At 34.0% G+C, this 16731-nt stretch overlaps 1 protein-coding gene across 2 annotated transcripts; it reads left to right on the top strand.

Annotated features, from left to right (window-relative positions):
* Positions 1-739: 739 nt before the first annotated feature.
* LOC117926377 (chloride channel protein CLC-c) lies at positions 740-8630 on the top strand. 2 transcript variants are annotated; one of them, XM_034845465.1, is made up of 7 exons: positions 740-1061; positions 2695-2895; positions 4054-4231; positions 4501-4763; positions 5215-5484; positions 6049-7177; positions 8377-8630. In XM_034845465.1, the coding sequence occupies exons 1-7, from the start codon at positions 859-861 to the stop codon at positions 8464-8466; spliced, it is 2334 nt and encodes a 777-aa protein (XP_034701356.1). In that variant the 5' UTR covers positions 740-858; the 3' UTR covers positions 8467-8630. The 2 variants fall into 2 exon arrangements, with proteins under 2 accessions (XP_034701356.1, XP_034701357.1); XM_034845466.1 differs by lacking the exon at positions 740-1061 and having other exon boundaries at positions 2812-2895; positions 4049-4231.
* The last annotated feature ends 8101 nt before the right edge of the window (positions 8631-16731 follow it).

Raw genomic sequence — 16731 nt, 5'->3', positions numbered from 1 at the left:
AAATTGTAATTAGTAGCTTTGGTTTAAAATTTTTTTATAAAACCATAATTCCGACTTGTTTTAAGGTGACAAAGGTTTTAAGTTTAAATTTAAAGTTGTTGTACTTATTAACTAAGGTTTTGATAATTTTGAAAAGAATTCAAAATTATAGTTACTAATTCTAATTTTACGAGGTGATGCCCATGTGGATAAGCCACATTAATTTAAAAATTATTTTGAGAATAAAATTACTTTGTAGAATTTTTGTTTGAAAAAAATCATTTTTGCTCAAAATTGGAATATTTCTAATATTTTCTTTAATAAACAAACAACATTAAAAATCTAAATTGTCATCTAATTACCAGTAATTAATTACATAGTTAATCATTATAAAACTTTTTATCATTATAAAAATATATTTCGATAATCTTAGATTTATTTTTGGATAATTTATAAAAAGAAAAAAGAAAAGTTTTTATAAAGGCAAATTAACTGATTAGTCGTTTCCATAAAAAGAATCTTATCATGGGTAAACAACACATTTTTATTTAAAATATTATTAAATAATTAATAATATTAGAATTAAATTTAGAAAATTTTGAATTAGAAAATTTTCCAAATTTAAATTATTTTAATTTTGATTAGTAATTCCAAAAATGCACGTGCAAAACGCGTGCAATTAGTTGGCATGACACATGGTTAATAAAAAGGTTTGTCTTGGCGCCATTAAATCCAACACCTGGGGAGCTGACGTGTCCAAGTGTTATCAGAAAATTTCAGACAGGTTTTTTTATAAGGAAAAAGTGAAAACAAACCCGAGCGACAGATTCTAGAGAGAGAGAGGACGTGGGGGAGGTTCTAGAGAGAGAAAGTGGGGAGATGGATCAGAGAGATGGAGAGAATGATATTGAGATCGAAGGAGTGTGGGGTGATTGGAGGGAGATGGAGGGGAACGGATCGGACTTCTCTGACAAGGATACGGCGATGAGGGAGCCGTTGCTCGTTAGGAAGAGGTTGAATAGTACTTCGCAGATTGCAATTGTGGGAGCCAGCGTTTGTCCGATTGAGAGCTTGGACTACGAGTAAGGAAACAGGAGGTTGAGTTTGTTTTGTTTTGTTTTTTGTTTTTTGTTTTATGTTTTTTTGTTTTTGTTTTTTCTTCGGGATTGGTTTCTGTTTGATTCCCGGGAGAATGGAGGGAATGACGGAAAAGGGAAGAATTTTCGTTTTTAGAGTGTTGTGAAGACGGTGAGTTGGGTCCCTGGAAAATGGAGAAAAAATGAGAAGGAGAAGAGAGTTTTTGTTTTTGAAGTGTTGTGTTTCTGTGAAAGCTAAAAGAGGATGAGTTGAGATGTTGCTAGTTTGTGGAAATGATTCTACAGTACTCTGGTTGGGTCCCGAGAAAATGGATGAAACCGGAAAGGATGATTGTGGGAGAGAAGAGAATTTTAGGTTTTAGTATAAGGTGGTTTCATTTTGTTGGGAACCGAATAGGGGACTGTTCTTGTTTTTTACTATGCTCTGTTTGGTTGCCAAGAAATTGGAAGAAAGTAAAAATGAAAAAGAAATCGTTTTTCTAAATACTCTATTGTCAATGGATCCACAAGGAAAACTTCATTTTTCTCGGGACCAGACGAGGAATTGTTTATGTTCTGTAATGATACTGCGCTGCACTCCTCCCTGACTTCTTCTTCTTTCTTTTTTTATTCTTTGGTTTTACACTCTGCTGGGTTCCCGATGAAATGGAGGAATTGTGGAAAAGAAGATAAATTTTTGTTTTAGGATAAGTTGGGCTCGTTCTGTGGTTGCCGAGAAAACGAAGGAAAGGGTTTTCTTTTTGTTTTTGAGATGTTCTTGTTTTTGAAAAAAATTGGAAAATGATGATGCGAGCTCCTTTTTTGGGGAGCTGAACGGGGGATTGTTGTTAGTTTGTGAAAATGGTCAACCGTACTCTGTTTGGTTTGTGGGAAGATGGAGGAAAGCGAAAGTGGACAAGGAAAGTTTTCACGGAAAAGGCAAAACTTTATTTTCATGGGGACCCAACAGGGCATTGTTTTTATTCTGCACCACACTACAATCTAATTTTGTTTTCTTTTGGCCTTCCACTCTGCTTGGTTCCTGAGAAAATGGATGAGGACAGAAAGGAAAATGGGGGGATAGACTAGAATTTCGGTTTTTAAGATGTCCTTTTCTAATAAAGGACAGACAAACGGACAAATTGACCTCAATTTATTTGGTGTCAGACAGGGGATTCTTGTTACCTTTTACCCTCTGTTTGATCACCAAGAAAAATGGAGGAATGGGAAAGTAAAGAGAATAAAGGTTATTTTTAGTCTTTCACCTTTCCCACAAAAGAGTAAAGAAATGTTAGCATTATTTTTCTTGGGGACCAAATGATGTTCAGGGAGTGCCCTCTGCACCACACTCCATTTTTTTTCCTATACTCTCTGTTTGGTTTCTGAGAAAATGGTGGAAAGGGAAAGCAAAAAAGGCTTTGGTTCCACAAAATGAAAAGAAAAATGAAGGAAGAAGAACAAAGTCACCACTCAATTTCTCAGAACCAAATGGGATACTAAGGTTCAGTTTATGTTATAAAAAAAATTAAAAAAAAAAAAAAAAACTCTATATTATATGTGAATTGCCGGTCTTGCTCTAGATCATACTTGTTAACTATTGAAGACATTCTCTCTTACTTGGTGTTCGGTGTTTTTCTAGGATTGTGGAAAATGAACTTTTTAAGCAGGACTGGAGATCTAGAAAAAGGGTTCAGATATTTCAATATATTGTGCTCAAGTGGACGCTTGCCCTCCTTATCGGGTTAGGTACTGGGCTGGTTGGCTTCTTCAACAACCTTGCAGTTGAGAATATAGCTGGTTTCAAACTTTTACTCGCTAGCAATCTCATGCTTAAGGACAAGTGAGTCTGATTACTACTATGAAATATTTCTGATGCCCTCAATGCGATCACTCTCGGTTATTTTATTAATGTGTTCCATTTGTTTTGTCAAGACTAGGCTGCATGCTGGTATATTGCAAAATGCTTTGTCGAGTTTAGAATGATATTTTTGTTACCCGTGTCTTGTAATATTTGTCCTGATAGTGAACCACAACATATGATACGGCAATGAAGACTATTTATTCCTATTTGAAATTGAAAGTGCTTGCTTTTCTTATGCTATGTTTGGTTCCAGTAAAGTACTAAGAAAAGAAAAATAATGATAAGAATAATGATTTTCTCATGTTTGATTTTATTATGAAAAATATGAAAGAAAATAAAATATAATTAAAATTAGTTAGAATTTTTTTTTTCAAATATTTAATCTTTATATAGGAGAGTTAAAATAAGTGAAATGAATTTGAAGTAACATATAAAAATAATTTATTGACTTTAAACCAATTTTTATTTTCTTTCATTTTTTCTTTCCTCCTACTTTTTGTTGTATTTTATTTTCCTTGAATTTTCTGTCAAATTTTCTGAGAACCAAACATAACCTTAATCTTTTTGGAGCTTCTATGGCTGATCTCATGCCTCATATACCCCAACCTTCTTCTGGTCTGATCTAGTATGATCCAGGCTTTACCAAAGCATGACCAGATTATGGGATTATGTTTTGTACTAGTTCACCTGAAACCCTCTAGTGTTGTCTCGAGGGCTATGCTTACAGTAGGAATGTAGGATCACGAACAAAGGTACTCTTAACATTTGTTTTTTTAAATGTTCTGTAAGCAGTTTAATTAAGAGTCTGTTTGGTAGTGATTTTTAAAAGCGTATATAGTTTTTCTATCACTTGAAATTTTTACCTTTTTAAGTATTAGAAATGTTAGAAACGCTTCCTAGAATCACTACCAAACAAACTCTAAGATTGAATGTTTATTTTATGCTTCTTTGTATTGAAAGAATTCAAATTTACTACTTGAATTTTATATGAAGAATGTTTTTTTTGAGTGGAACATGATCCTACTGGCCTCTTGAAACATATTGCTTTCTGAAACAAGCATACTGTTAAAGAAAATCCATGTTCAATGTTCTGTACCACTTTGGAGTAACTACAAAATGATTCTAATTCCAGTGCAGGTATGGTCTGGCATTTGTAACATTTGCGGGTTGTAACATGGTTTTGGCAATTGCTGCGGCTGTCCTCTGTGCTTACATTGCCCCTTCAGCTGCGGGCTCTGGCATCCCTGAGGTGAAAGCATATCTCAATGGCATAGATGCTCATTCTATATTGGCTCCGAGTACCCTCTTTGTAAAGGTGAGTCACAGCCTTAGTGTACTGCCATATCTCTCTCTCTCAAAACATACTAGAATATGTATTTGTATATATGTCAACACTAGATAAATTACAAGCCTTTCTATATGTTGTTTCCTTGTCCTTCATCAATGAATTGTGGACCATTCAAATTCAATCGTTAAAGTTCTGTATCATGGTTTAAATTTTTGTCGTATTATTAGCATCCTGCTACTGAATATTGCTCTTTTCTCAAATTTTACTCATTGCGATCTAATAACCCAAACTTGCAGATTTTTGGCTCCATTCTTGGAGTGTCTGCTGGATTTGTTGTGGGTAAGGAAGGGCCCATGGTCCATACTGGCGCTTGCATAGCCTCTTTGCTTGGGCAGGGAGGATCCCGCAAATACCATTTGACATGGAAATGGCTCAGATACTTCAAAAATGACAGGGATCGTCGTGATTTGATTACCTGTGGTGCTGCAGCTGGTGTGGCTGCTGCTTTCCGTGCTCCAGTGGGTGGGGTCCTCTTTGCACTTGAAGAAGTAACTTCATGGTCTCTCTCTCACTCTCTCCTTTTGACTCAATTATCAGTGGACATATGAAGCATTAAACTCACTTCATTAATTTTTTCTAGGGGATAAGAACGCATAGACTTTTGTTTTAATAGGATACCTGCTTAATTTACCACAGCTGATACCCATGAGGGACTCGAGCATACTTTTAGTCCATGCACAGATGGCTGTCGACTTCAAGTCATGGTTACCAAATTTGAAAGTCCCTGGCTACTAGAGTGGAAAATGTGTAAAACCACTAAAGAAAAAAGAAACATGAACTCAGAAGTCGAAAAACTTGTTTCTGACAAAAGTCATTTGGAGTAAAAAATCTGGCTTAGTACTTTGTCAAGTAGTATCTGTTCCAAGTTGCTTCTCTCATAAGTCGGATAAAACTTTTGATTTTAGTTTTCTTCAGTAAAGAACTCACTTTTTTCTTTACGCATCTTTCAGGTGGAGAAGTGCTCTTCTCTGGAGAACCTTTTTTACAACAGCTGTAGTAGCAGTGGTGTTGAGAGCCCTCATAGAATTTTGTCGGAGTGGCAAGTGTGGGTTATTTGGGCAAGGAGGTCTGATCATGTTTGATGTCAATTCGTCTCAAGCCACTTATGATACCCCTGATTTACTGACTGTCATATTCCTTGGAATTGTCGGTGGCATTTTTGGAAGCCTCTACAATTTTCTCGTGGATAAGGTCCTTCGTACATATAGCATCTTCAATGAGTATGCCCTAATCATCCCTCTTATATTAATGAGAATTACTACTTGTTACAGTTAGCCCCTGCAAATATGCAAGCATTGAGACAACATTCTGCAAAATTTTCAGGAAAAAAAAAAGCATGAACTTCTACCCTAGTTATCGATGTGGCACAATTTGATTACACTGAACTAAATACACAAATTTAACACAAACTTTGGGAATATTTTTTTATCAGGCATGAAATTTCTATATTATTTGTAATAGTTCCTTGAATGGAAATGTATTCTACTTGATCTATGTATGCATTACTCCTCCCCCCTCACCCCAACATATACGTTCTTGAATTTTTTTCTAATTATTTCAGATTTTGTCTCATATTTTAGGTTGACTTCTTCTCAATTCCATCTCTTATCCTTCCTGCTTGATCTGATTCAGAATTTCAAATCATTCATTGACCAAATTCTGAAACCTTGAATTTTTTCAACATCCTCATTGACTTTCAAACTTTTTGGTTAAATTAAAATTGTGAATTTATAACACTGTTGACATGCAAAATTGCTATTACTGATGTTGAGAATGAACTGCAGGCAAGGTCCTAAATTTCGGGTCCTGCTTGTCATTGTCATCTCCCTCCTGACATCTTGCTGCGCTTATGGTATTCCATGGCTGGCACAGTGCAAGCCTTGTCCAATTGAGCTGAAGAATGAGTGCCCCACCGTAGGCCGCTCTGGAAACTACAAGAACTTCCAATGTCAACCAGGCCATTACAATGACCTTGCCTCCCTCTTTCTCAACACCAATGATGATGCCATACGCAACCTATTCAGCAATGGCACCCAAAATGAATTCCAACTCTCCACCCTTGTCATTTTCTTTGCTGCTGTATACTGCCTTGGCATTATTACTTATGGCATTGCTGTTCCCTCGGGGCTATTTATCCCTGTCATACTTGCTGGAGCCTCCTATGGTCGCATTGTTGGGACAGTTGCTGGCTCTCTGACTAGTCTTGATGTGGGTCTCTTTTCACTTCTTGGAGCTGCCTCCTTCCTGGGTGGCACCATGAGAATGACAGTCTCCCTCTGTATCATTCTCCTGGAACTTACCAATGATCTGCTAACGCTCCCATTGATGATGCTGGTTCTCCTTATTTCAAAAACGGTTGCAGATTGTTTCAACAAGGGTGTCTATGACCAAATAGTGAGAATGAAGGGGTTTCCTTATATGGAAGCTCATGCAGAGCCATACATGAGGCACCTGGTCGCAAAGGATGTTGTTTCTGGTCCATTAATCACCTTTTCGGGTGTTGAAAAGGTGGGAAATATACTACATGCTTTGAAGACAACAGGCCATCATGGGTTCCCTGTCATTGATGAACCGCCTTTCACAGATGCACCAGAGCTGTGTGGGCTTGTTTTGAAGTCTCATTTGCTGGTTTTACTCAAAGGGAAGAAGTTTTCAAAGACGAGGATGTTGGTCAGATCAGAAATCTTGAAAACATTTGAGGCGAGTGATTTTGCTAAGGCAGGATCAGGCAAAGGAGTCAAACTGGAGGACCTGGACATCACGGCCGAGGAGATGGAGATGTATGTTGATCTACATCCTATCACTAATACATCCCCATACACAGTTGTGGAAACGATGTCTCTAGCAAAAGCTGCTGTCCTCTTTCGGGAACTAGGCCTTCGACATTTGTGTGTGGTGCCAAAGACTCATGCTGTAAGACTCCTTTTCTCCCTCTCACACACACCCAGAAATACACACACAGACAATAGAATGAAGACTAAATCCATTTCATGTCACCCTGGTCAAGTTTAGAGTTGGTGCATTAACTATTCTTCATGGGCCCTTTTCCTATCACTGTTTGATGTGAAAAGGAAAAATCAGGAGGGAGCTAAAATCATTGAGATTCAAGAAGACTTTCCCAAAAAATAATCATCTAGAAGTCATGTTTGATAATGGTTCTTGACAACAGTTTTATGCTCTTTGGAACAAAAAAAAAAAAATTGTTTTCCATCTCTTGATTGAAAACATCTTTTTTAGAACTTGGTATAAAAATGGGTGGTTTTTTAGAACAATTTCTAGGTGTTTTCAATTGTTTTTTCTAAGAGATTTCTAAGCAACTATTGGAAAAAATGGAGAATATTTTGAAAAATTCATTGTATTATATATATGTGTACAATCTCTTTGCTAAGAATACGTTGAGAAATTTGTTTTTCGTATTTAAGTATTCAAGTACAATTTTGTTTTTGTAAACGATTGGAAATTGTTTTGCAAAGTTGTTTTCAAAAAATGTTTTTGAAAACATTGTGAAATAGTCTTTTATGGCTTGTTTGGAAATTGCTCTTGAAAATAAAACCTTTTATTTTCTAACTTAAAAACTATGTTTAGCAAATTTTTGACTGAAAACAAGTTTTTTTAGAATATATCTAATACTTTTTCCTTTTAGAATATTTTGAAAAAAAATAATATTTTTTAAGTTCCTTTAAAATTAATTAGAAATTTGTACATTTTCAAATTATTCAATATTTATGTAGAAAGAGTTAAAATAAGTTAAATGGGCTTAAAATAATAGAACTTTTTTTTTTTTTCCTTTTTGCTTTTTTCTTCTTCTACTTTCTTTTAAATTTTTTCATAATCAAATATTGTCTAAGGATAATAAGTTTTTCATATTTGGTTTTATGATAAATAATATATATATATATATAATCAAATATAATAAAACTTAGTTAGAAAATGATGTATTTTCAATTTATTTTTTATTTTTTTCTCTATTTTCTTATCTTACATTTTTCTTCTAGTCTTACGTAAGCAAAAAAAGGCAACAAATCCTTTGAAGAGGCTACATAAGCTAGAAAAAGCAATGGTAGACCCATTCTTGTAAATGACAATTGACACATCCTTTCAACATTTTGTAGAGGCCGCCGATTGTGGGAATTTTGACAAGGCACGACTTCATGCCGGGGCACATACGAGGGCTCTACCCTCATTTAAACTCTAGCAAGTAAAGGAAGTGAGTGGACTACATGTTCGATAACCTTCATCTATTGCAAGTATATGGTTTTGAAGGTAGTGTGTTTCTAATAAGGAGACTTATATGCTTTTAAGGCCATAAGGCCATGTAAAGTATATAACTTATCGAAAGGAAATAAAAGGTTGACATTAATTTTAATTAAATTGTTTCCATGGGCATTGTTAAAAAATGCCTAAATGTTTGGTCTTTTTCTATTATTTCATTTTTGCTTTTTATAATTTTGTTTTCTCTTTTTTTTCTTTCTATTTTTGTATTATTATTATTATTATTATTATTATTACTATTTATGAAATTAGACATGTTGGAGAGTTTTGATAAAAAATAAAAAAAAAATTTAAAAAAAGTTTTTTTTAAGAAAATATTTCATAAATTAAATTTGGTTGTAAAATAATTCCCAATGGAATATAAACATCCATATTATAAAACCGTAGTTGATGATTATAGTTTAAAGTTAACTTAATTAATTAATTAATTATATATTATGAAATTATGTTATTTTCTTTTGAATATTTTTGTTTATTTTTCAAAATAAATTTAATATTATGAATTTGTTATATTATTTTTATAATAATAACTTATTGATACATAAATGGTTAATAATTTATAGTGCCAATTTTTTTTTTAATAAAACTACTGAAATTATTTTTATATCAAATTAAAAATATTAGTTATTTAATTTCACATATTATTTTTAAAAAATAATTACATGGGTTTAATAAATAGAAAATAACAATAATATAATTCATTCATGATATTAAAATAGTTTTTAAAAATAAATTAAAATATTTTAAATGAAATAACATAATTTCATACCTATAAAAAAAATTTGAAGTTAAGTTTAAAATTGTAGTTACTAATTACAGTTTTAAACTTAAAAAAATCATGGTTTTGACCATTTAAAAAAGAAATCAAAGCCATAATCACCAATTACGATTTTATGATGTAGATGTTTATGCGACTAAAAAGTACTAAATTGAGAATTATTTTGGAACCCAATCTAGATTATGGATTTTTATTTTTAAAGGGGGTATTTGTGTTCAAAACTCTGTAATATTACTATTGTATATGTCATGGATAATGCATCAAATAATAATAATAATAGTTATATAATAACAATAATGATATTCAAAATGTAGTATTGACATAAGTATTGATAACATTGTTACTAGTAATAATGATAAAGAAAATGAGTAGTTGAAAAGATGAATAATGCTCAAAGAAAGGGGTTAATTGATATGGGGAAAAAGATAAAATATGGAATTCTTTTGTCCATTTTTGTCTTGTTACCTTTCATGGACTTTTCATTAATTTTAAAATTTTGCATCTTTCAACCCATTTATATCCCTTGTTTTAACACCCTCAAGCCTCATTCTCCTAATGGTCCATAATTTATCTATTTTTTTATATATTTTTTGGATGTTGATTGAGGAAAAATGTTGAGAGGGGGAAGAGATATAATGGGAAAAATATTAAAAGTCAAAATTGTATTTGTCTAAAATTGAAATACTCAAATGTTAATTCTTACCCCTTATTATATAATTGCCCGAAGTTGGGTTACAAAATACGGTTGAAATTGTAACTTTATGATAAATTGTAGCTATATGATACTTGTGTATATGTAATACGTAGGTTTAGACACCCACATATGTCCACTATAAACATATATTAGTTTTTTTCTTTCTATGAGGTAGAAATGTCTCTAAACATTAATTTATAATATATATTGCATTTTGTACATGATTCAATTTATAAAACTTGCCCATATAAAATAGAGAGTACTTTAGAATAGAGATCAACGATGTTGAATGAGAGTGATAAGTGTTTTTAAACTATGGAGTTTCCACTTGAATAGAGAGAGAAGAATGAAAGGGAAATGAAGGGTATGAGGAAACGCTTGTGGTATTTTATGAATATTTAATTTTTTTTTTTAAGTGTTAAAGAAACACCACCTAAGTGTTTCTCTAAAACCCACTTCTTGTGTTTTTCTAAATTTTCCAAAGTGTTCTTTAAAATATCATCAAACATCTATTTTTTTACCTTAAAAAAATGTTTTTGAATATTTTAGGGGCTAGAAACATTTTAAAGAAGCATCACCAAACAAACTTTTAGCATCCCGATTTAGCCCATGTTATGAACATGATGTACATTACTCGAAAATTAGTTGTTCAACACTTTTATTACCTCAATTTAGGCCACCTTGGGAAAATGATAGACATTGTGCTTTTGAAAAGGAGAGCATGATACGCATTCCTTAACTTAAGCTTATTCACAATTTTTTTTTTCTAATTTAAGAGTTATAAGATTTATAAGCCATTGAACATGTTTTGTTACAAGTCCTTAGTTACATTTCAATTGCTAAATGGATTTAGTGATTTTTAAATGATTTTTATTTTAAGAAGTTAAAAGTTGCCAATTATTTATTTATTTACTTTTAATTAGGATCCATAATTTATTTTTTTAATAATTAAAAAAAAGACAATTTTGATGCTTTCAAAATTTTTGTTACATTCAAAGTTGCTTTATAATTATGTTCAAGTAAATTAAATTGCGTTGAAAATTTAAAATATATTATTAGTGCACGAGGTTGTTTAGTTTAAGTTTGCAAATTTGTTCATTTTTATATTGACTTATGACTTGTTATAATTATCGTGACTTCTACTCTAATGAAGAACCAAAGTTGCTAAAGAGTGCACTACAAATCCCACATGAAAGTATAGAAAGATTGGTAAAGGCTAATAGCTTCAAATTATATGCATTAAAAATAAACAATCGGTCAAACTCTCAAGCACTTGGAACACTCGAGGGGTTCTTGAGGGCATTCATGCATTGCACATGAGTGATGAAAAGGAACCTACAAGTATTGGGAGCACTCAAGAGCCCATAATGAAATTACCAAAAAATTAATATTGTGATATTTTAATTCTTTATATATTTTTTAGAAAATTTGGATTATGGACCACTAATATTTCATTCATATATTGATGTGAATTCTTCTTGAGTTTGTAAGAGATATGTGCATCTCCTCGAGGCATTGAGGTATGTGCATCTTCTCAAGGCATTGAGGTGTATGTTTTAGATGTTGTAAACTCTAAGCACAAAGCAATTCAGAAAAATATTTGAAAAATTAATGTCATTGAATTCAAAACAAGTTGTTGGCTTATATAAACCTTACAAAGAGATAAAATTGAAAACAAACAACCCATGTTTTACAAGTCCTAATAACATGGTAAATGGCTAAGGAAATGGTCAGACTTTGCCTATATGTCCTAAATAATAGGATTTATTAACTGAATGAACTTTTGACAACTTCAACTATAACTTTAACAACCCCAACAATTCCCCCTCTAAACTGATTACAGTAATGCTTTCAGTTTACTCGTGGTACCACACACACACCCATCGACTCACGCAACTTCAAAAACACATCCAGCTTAAGTGGTTTTGTCAAAATGTTTGCAACATGTTCTTGTGACACACTGCTTCAGCTCAACAACTCCATTTCTAGTCAAATCACGCAAGAAATGAAACCTTACATCAATGTGTTTGTTGCGTCCATGCATGACTGGGTTCTTGGATAGCTTAATGGTAGAACTGTTGTCACATAACACAGTGGTACACTTGCCTTGAGAATGACCAAGCTTCTCTAATAGTCTCCTCATCCACACCCCTTAACAAGCACAAGAGGCAGCTGCCATAAACTCTGCTTCAGTAGTGGACAAAGCAACTACAAACTGTTTTTTTAGGACTAGGACACAACTCCTACATTGAGTAGAAACACAAAACCAGAAGTGTTTTTCCTGTCATCTACATTTCCTGCATAATCACTGTCTGTATATGATATTAACTCTCCATTGCCCTTCTTTTGATAAAAGACTCCCAAATCCACAGTACATTTCAAGTATCTTAACACCCTTTTCGCAGCTTGCAAATGCAACTCAGTTGGACTTGCCATGAATCTGATAATGAGAGACACCACATACATCAAGTCCGACCTTGTTGCAGTTAGATACATAAGACTTCCGACCAATTGTTTGTACATGGTAGCATTGACATTGGCTCCTTCTTCATCCTTCATTAGTCTAACGCTAGGAACAATGGGATTCTTCACACTATTATAAGCTAACAATCAAAATTTTACCTCCATCTCCTGTTTTTATGAATAAGGTGTGTTCATAGTTGCACCTTTCAAATCCTTCTTTGACAAAATATGCTTTAATCCAGTTGTACCATGCACGAGGGGCTTATTTAAGGCCATACAATGCCTTTTTCAATTTGTATACCTTATACTCTTCACCTTTCTTCTCATAACCCTGTGGTTGCTCAACAAACACTGCTTCATTTAGCTCTCCATGCAAGAAAGCGCTTTTGATGTCAAGATGATACACACTCCAACTATTTCGAGCTGCTAAAACAATCACCATTCAAATCGTATCCCACCTAGCCACGAGCGCAAACACCTCAGTATAATCTATGCCATGTTGTTGTGCATACCCTTTCGCCACCAACCGAGCCCTACACTTGTCAACCGCGCCATTTTCGTTGAGTTTAGTTTTGAAAACCTACTTTACTTCAATCTTCTTCATTCCTTTAGGCAAATCTGTCAGCTCCCAAGTCTCATTTCTTTCGATCGCTTCTATCTCCAAGTCTATTGTAGCTCTCCACTTGGAACTCTGAACAACTTCTTCAAAGGTAGTCAGATCTACAGTTAAGGTAAACATAATCAAATTGTTGTGCTCAACTTCTTCTTCTGAAAATTCTCCTCCACTCACATAATCTTCCATCCAGAACGATACTATTTTGTTCCTCCCTTCTGGTAAGCTTTCTTCAGATGTTGGAGAATTCTCTCCAGGTGACTCACTTGAAGATAAACTAACCTCTCATCCTTCTTCTTTTGTTGCCACCTCCTCTTCAAATTCTTCTTCACTTTGATCATGTTCACTTCCTTCTTCATTACTATCTCCCCATTCGAGGATATCAAGTCTTGCTTCTTCATTACTTCTCCCCCAATCCTAGCACTCATTTTATTCAAAAACCACATCTCTGCTTACAACTATCTTATTGGACGCTGGATCATAAAGTCTATATGCTTTAGACTCTTCACTCATTCATAGTAGCACACACAAAACTCTTATCATCCAGCTTCTTTCTCTTATTGTCTGACACATGAATATGGCCAATGCATCCAAGAACCCGAAAAATAATCAACATTGGGTTTGACACCACTCCAAGCCTCTTCAGGAGTCATATATTTCATTGCCAATGTAGGACTTCTATTAAGCACATGCATATTCCAATTTATTGCTTTTGGCCATAAATTCTTTGGAACTTGCTTCTCCGATAGCATACTTCTAACCATGTTCATGATTGTCCTGTTCTTGCGCTCAGCTACTCCATTTTGTTGGGCAGTGTAGGCTGTAGTGAGCTACCTGCTAATACCATTAGCTTTGCAAAAGACATTGAACTCGTGAAAGGTGAACTCTCCACCCCTATCTGTGTGCAGACAACGAATAAAAGCTCATGTCTCTTTCTCAACAAGGTTTTTATTATTCTTGAAGATAGTAAAAGCTTCAGATTTTTCTGCAAGAAAATATATCCACACCTTATGACTGTAATCATCAATAAAGCTTATGAAATACCTCTTCTTACTATTGGAAAACATGTTTGATGGGTCCGCAAATGTTGGCATGTACCAACTGCAGTCTTTGTGATGTTCTCCATAAACTCCTTTTTGAAATTGCATCTCTATGTTGCTTTCTCACCATGCAATTCGTGCATATTTTGGATGGTGCCTTCAATTGTGGTAACCCTCTCACTATTTTCTTATGTTGGAATGTTCTCAAACCCTTGAAACTTAGATGCCCATATCTACAGTGCCAAAGGTGAGTGTTGTCTTCAAGAATTGTTTAGAAGCAAGTAGGAGCTTTCGGTAGAATTTTTGCAAGCAATATGAACATCCTGTTTGCAGACATTGCTGTTTGCATAATAAGCCCTTTATTAGGATGATAGACTCTACATAATCCATGTTATATCAAAATAGCTACACCTTTTTCTTGCAATTGTCCAATACTTAATAAGTTATTTTTCAACTCAGGTATATAGAAAACATCAGTGATTACCTGAGTAACTCCAACAATTTGCAACCTAATGTTACCATTTCACAACACAACCATCTTGGAGTTATTCCCAAGCTTCATAGATTGTCGAAATTCCTCATCAAGATCCAAGAACCACTCCTTATTTGCGCACATATGATTGCTACACCCTGAGTTAAGGAACCAGACATCTTTCCTTGATTGATTAAGCTCCATATATGACATCAACAACATTTCTTCTTTCTCCTCAAGCTCAACATAATTCACTTCCTTCTCCCATTTAGGACACTCATATTGAAAGTGCCCTATTTGATGACACTTATAACACTTAGCTATAGTTTTGTTGAATGTTTGTATACTTCTTCCTCAAAAAGCTCCACGAGGTCGACCGTCTCCTCTTCCACCAATTCTATCATCGTAAGTCACCTTTAATGCCTGTTCATCTCCTCCATGCACGTTCATCCTCTACTCATGTACCAGTAAGCTACTCTACAACTCATCAATGGTTAAGGTGTCTAAGTTATTAGACTTTTCAACTGAACACACAACATAGTCAAACCTTGAGGTCATTGATCTCAAGATTTTTTCAATGATCACCACTTGCTGCATGTTTTCACCATGAATCTTCATCTTGTTTACTATGATGAGTGTTCGAGCGAAGTACGCATCAACACTCTCACCCTCTTTAATCTGAAGAACCTCAAACTCCTTTCGAAGAGCTTAGAGTTATGTTCTTTTGACTCTTGTGGAACCCTGGTACTTCTGCTTCATAGAGTCCCAGATGTGCTTGTCAATGTCTCTATTAAGGATCGTCTCCATAATGGTTCGATCAATGGCTTGGAACAAATAATTCTTAACCTTCGAGTCTTTCAACTTCTGGTCTGCAATGGATTTTTGTTGTGCTTCAGTAAACTCCACTTCTTGCTGCAGCAGGGATTCCAGTCTCCACCAAACTCTAATACTCCTTTGAACAAAGATAATTCTCCATAAGCATGGACCAATGATCGTAATGGTCATTAAACTTAGGAATTGCGGGTTGAACGAAATTATTTTCAGTTGCCATACTTCGATTCTCTCTCTTCTCACTCTGTCTCTTCTTAAGAAACTGGAAACTGCAGTTTATTTTCTCTCACAATCAGGCCTCGTGATGGGGCTTTGATACCAGATTGTTGTAAACTCTAAGCACAAAGCAGTTCAGAAAAATATCTGAAAAATTAATGTCATTGAATTCAAAACAAGTTGTTGGCTTATATAAGTCTTACAAAGATATAAAATTGGAAACAAACAACCCACATTTTATAGGTCCAAATAACATGGTAAATGACTAAGGAAATGGTCAGACTCTACCTACATGTCCTAAATACTAGGATTTATTAATCGAGTGAACTTTTGACAACTTCAACTATAACTCTAACAACCCCAACATTAGATATAGTTTCTGTCAGGCAATTCTATATATTTTTCCTTTGATATAATGAATATGAGCTATGTGATTTTTAAAGTCCATAGTTTTTACATTCAGAAAGTTTATGAAAGACTTTGTGGGTGACTTTTCGTATATATATATTGTTTATCTTCTACTTCCTATTTCCTTTAGCAAAATATAAAAATAAAAACCGAGCTATAAGAAGGAGTATTACCTATTCACCCCCCTGAGTAGTCTGATAACAAGATCTCAAACTTTTCATATTTTGTGTTATATATATACATATATACATGTAAAAAAAGCAAAATGAAAAATAGTGTAAAAAAATTGTTTCTATTTTTAAAAAATTTCAAAACCTAAAAATAAAAATAAAAACATACTAAATATTATTTTGATTTTGTTTGCTTTGAGATTGAATTTCATTGTTGGGGCAAAGGCAAAATGGGAACTTCAAAGTTGGGGAGATGTCTCCATGATCTTTTATTGGTGGGGTGCATTGATGAGCCAATTGCCACTTTATTTATTGGAGGGCCATCACTATAGTCTATTTCTCTTCTTGTCTTGTTAACATTTCTTTTTTCCTTCTTTTTTTGACACGGGATTCCTTTTATTTTTCAGAAAAAAGGGTTTGTTATGTAGTGGGTGGGTGATACCACACTCATGCCCAATATGCCCAACTCCACCATTTTAAGAACAGTACTAGCCCTTGTGGCAAATTCCA

Source organism: Vitis riparia, chromosome 12 (assembly GCF_004353265.1).
Source record: "Vitis riparia cultivar Riparia Gloire de Montpellier isolate 1030 chromosome 12, EGFV_Vit.rip_1.0, whole genome shotgun sequence".
Lineage (NCBI taxonomy): Eukaryota > Viridiplantae > Streptophyta > Magnoliopsida > Vitales > Vitaceae > Vitis > Vitis riparia.
Note: the sequence above shows the minus strand (reverse complement) of the source record. Positions and strands in the feature narration are given on the sequence as shown.

What these genes read in the sequence shown, in the direction of transcription:
- LOC117926377 (XM_034845465.1), top strand. Translation starts at nt 859, where the DNA reads ATGGATCAGAGAGATGGAGAGAATGATATTGAGATCGAAGGAGTGTGG. An exon ending in ATTGAGAGCTTGGACTACGA is followed by an intron (nt 1,062 to 2,694) that starts GTAAGGAAACAG and finishes GTGTTTTTCTAG; the next exon opens with GATTGTGGAAAATGAACTTT. An exon ending in CGAGTACCCTCTTTGTAAAG is followed by an intron (nt 4,232 to 4,500) that starts GTGAGTCACAGC and finishes CCAAACTTGCAG; the next exon opens with ATTTTTGGCTCCATTCTTGG.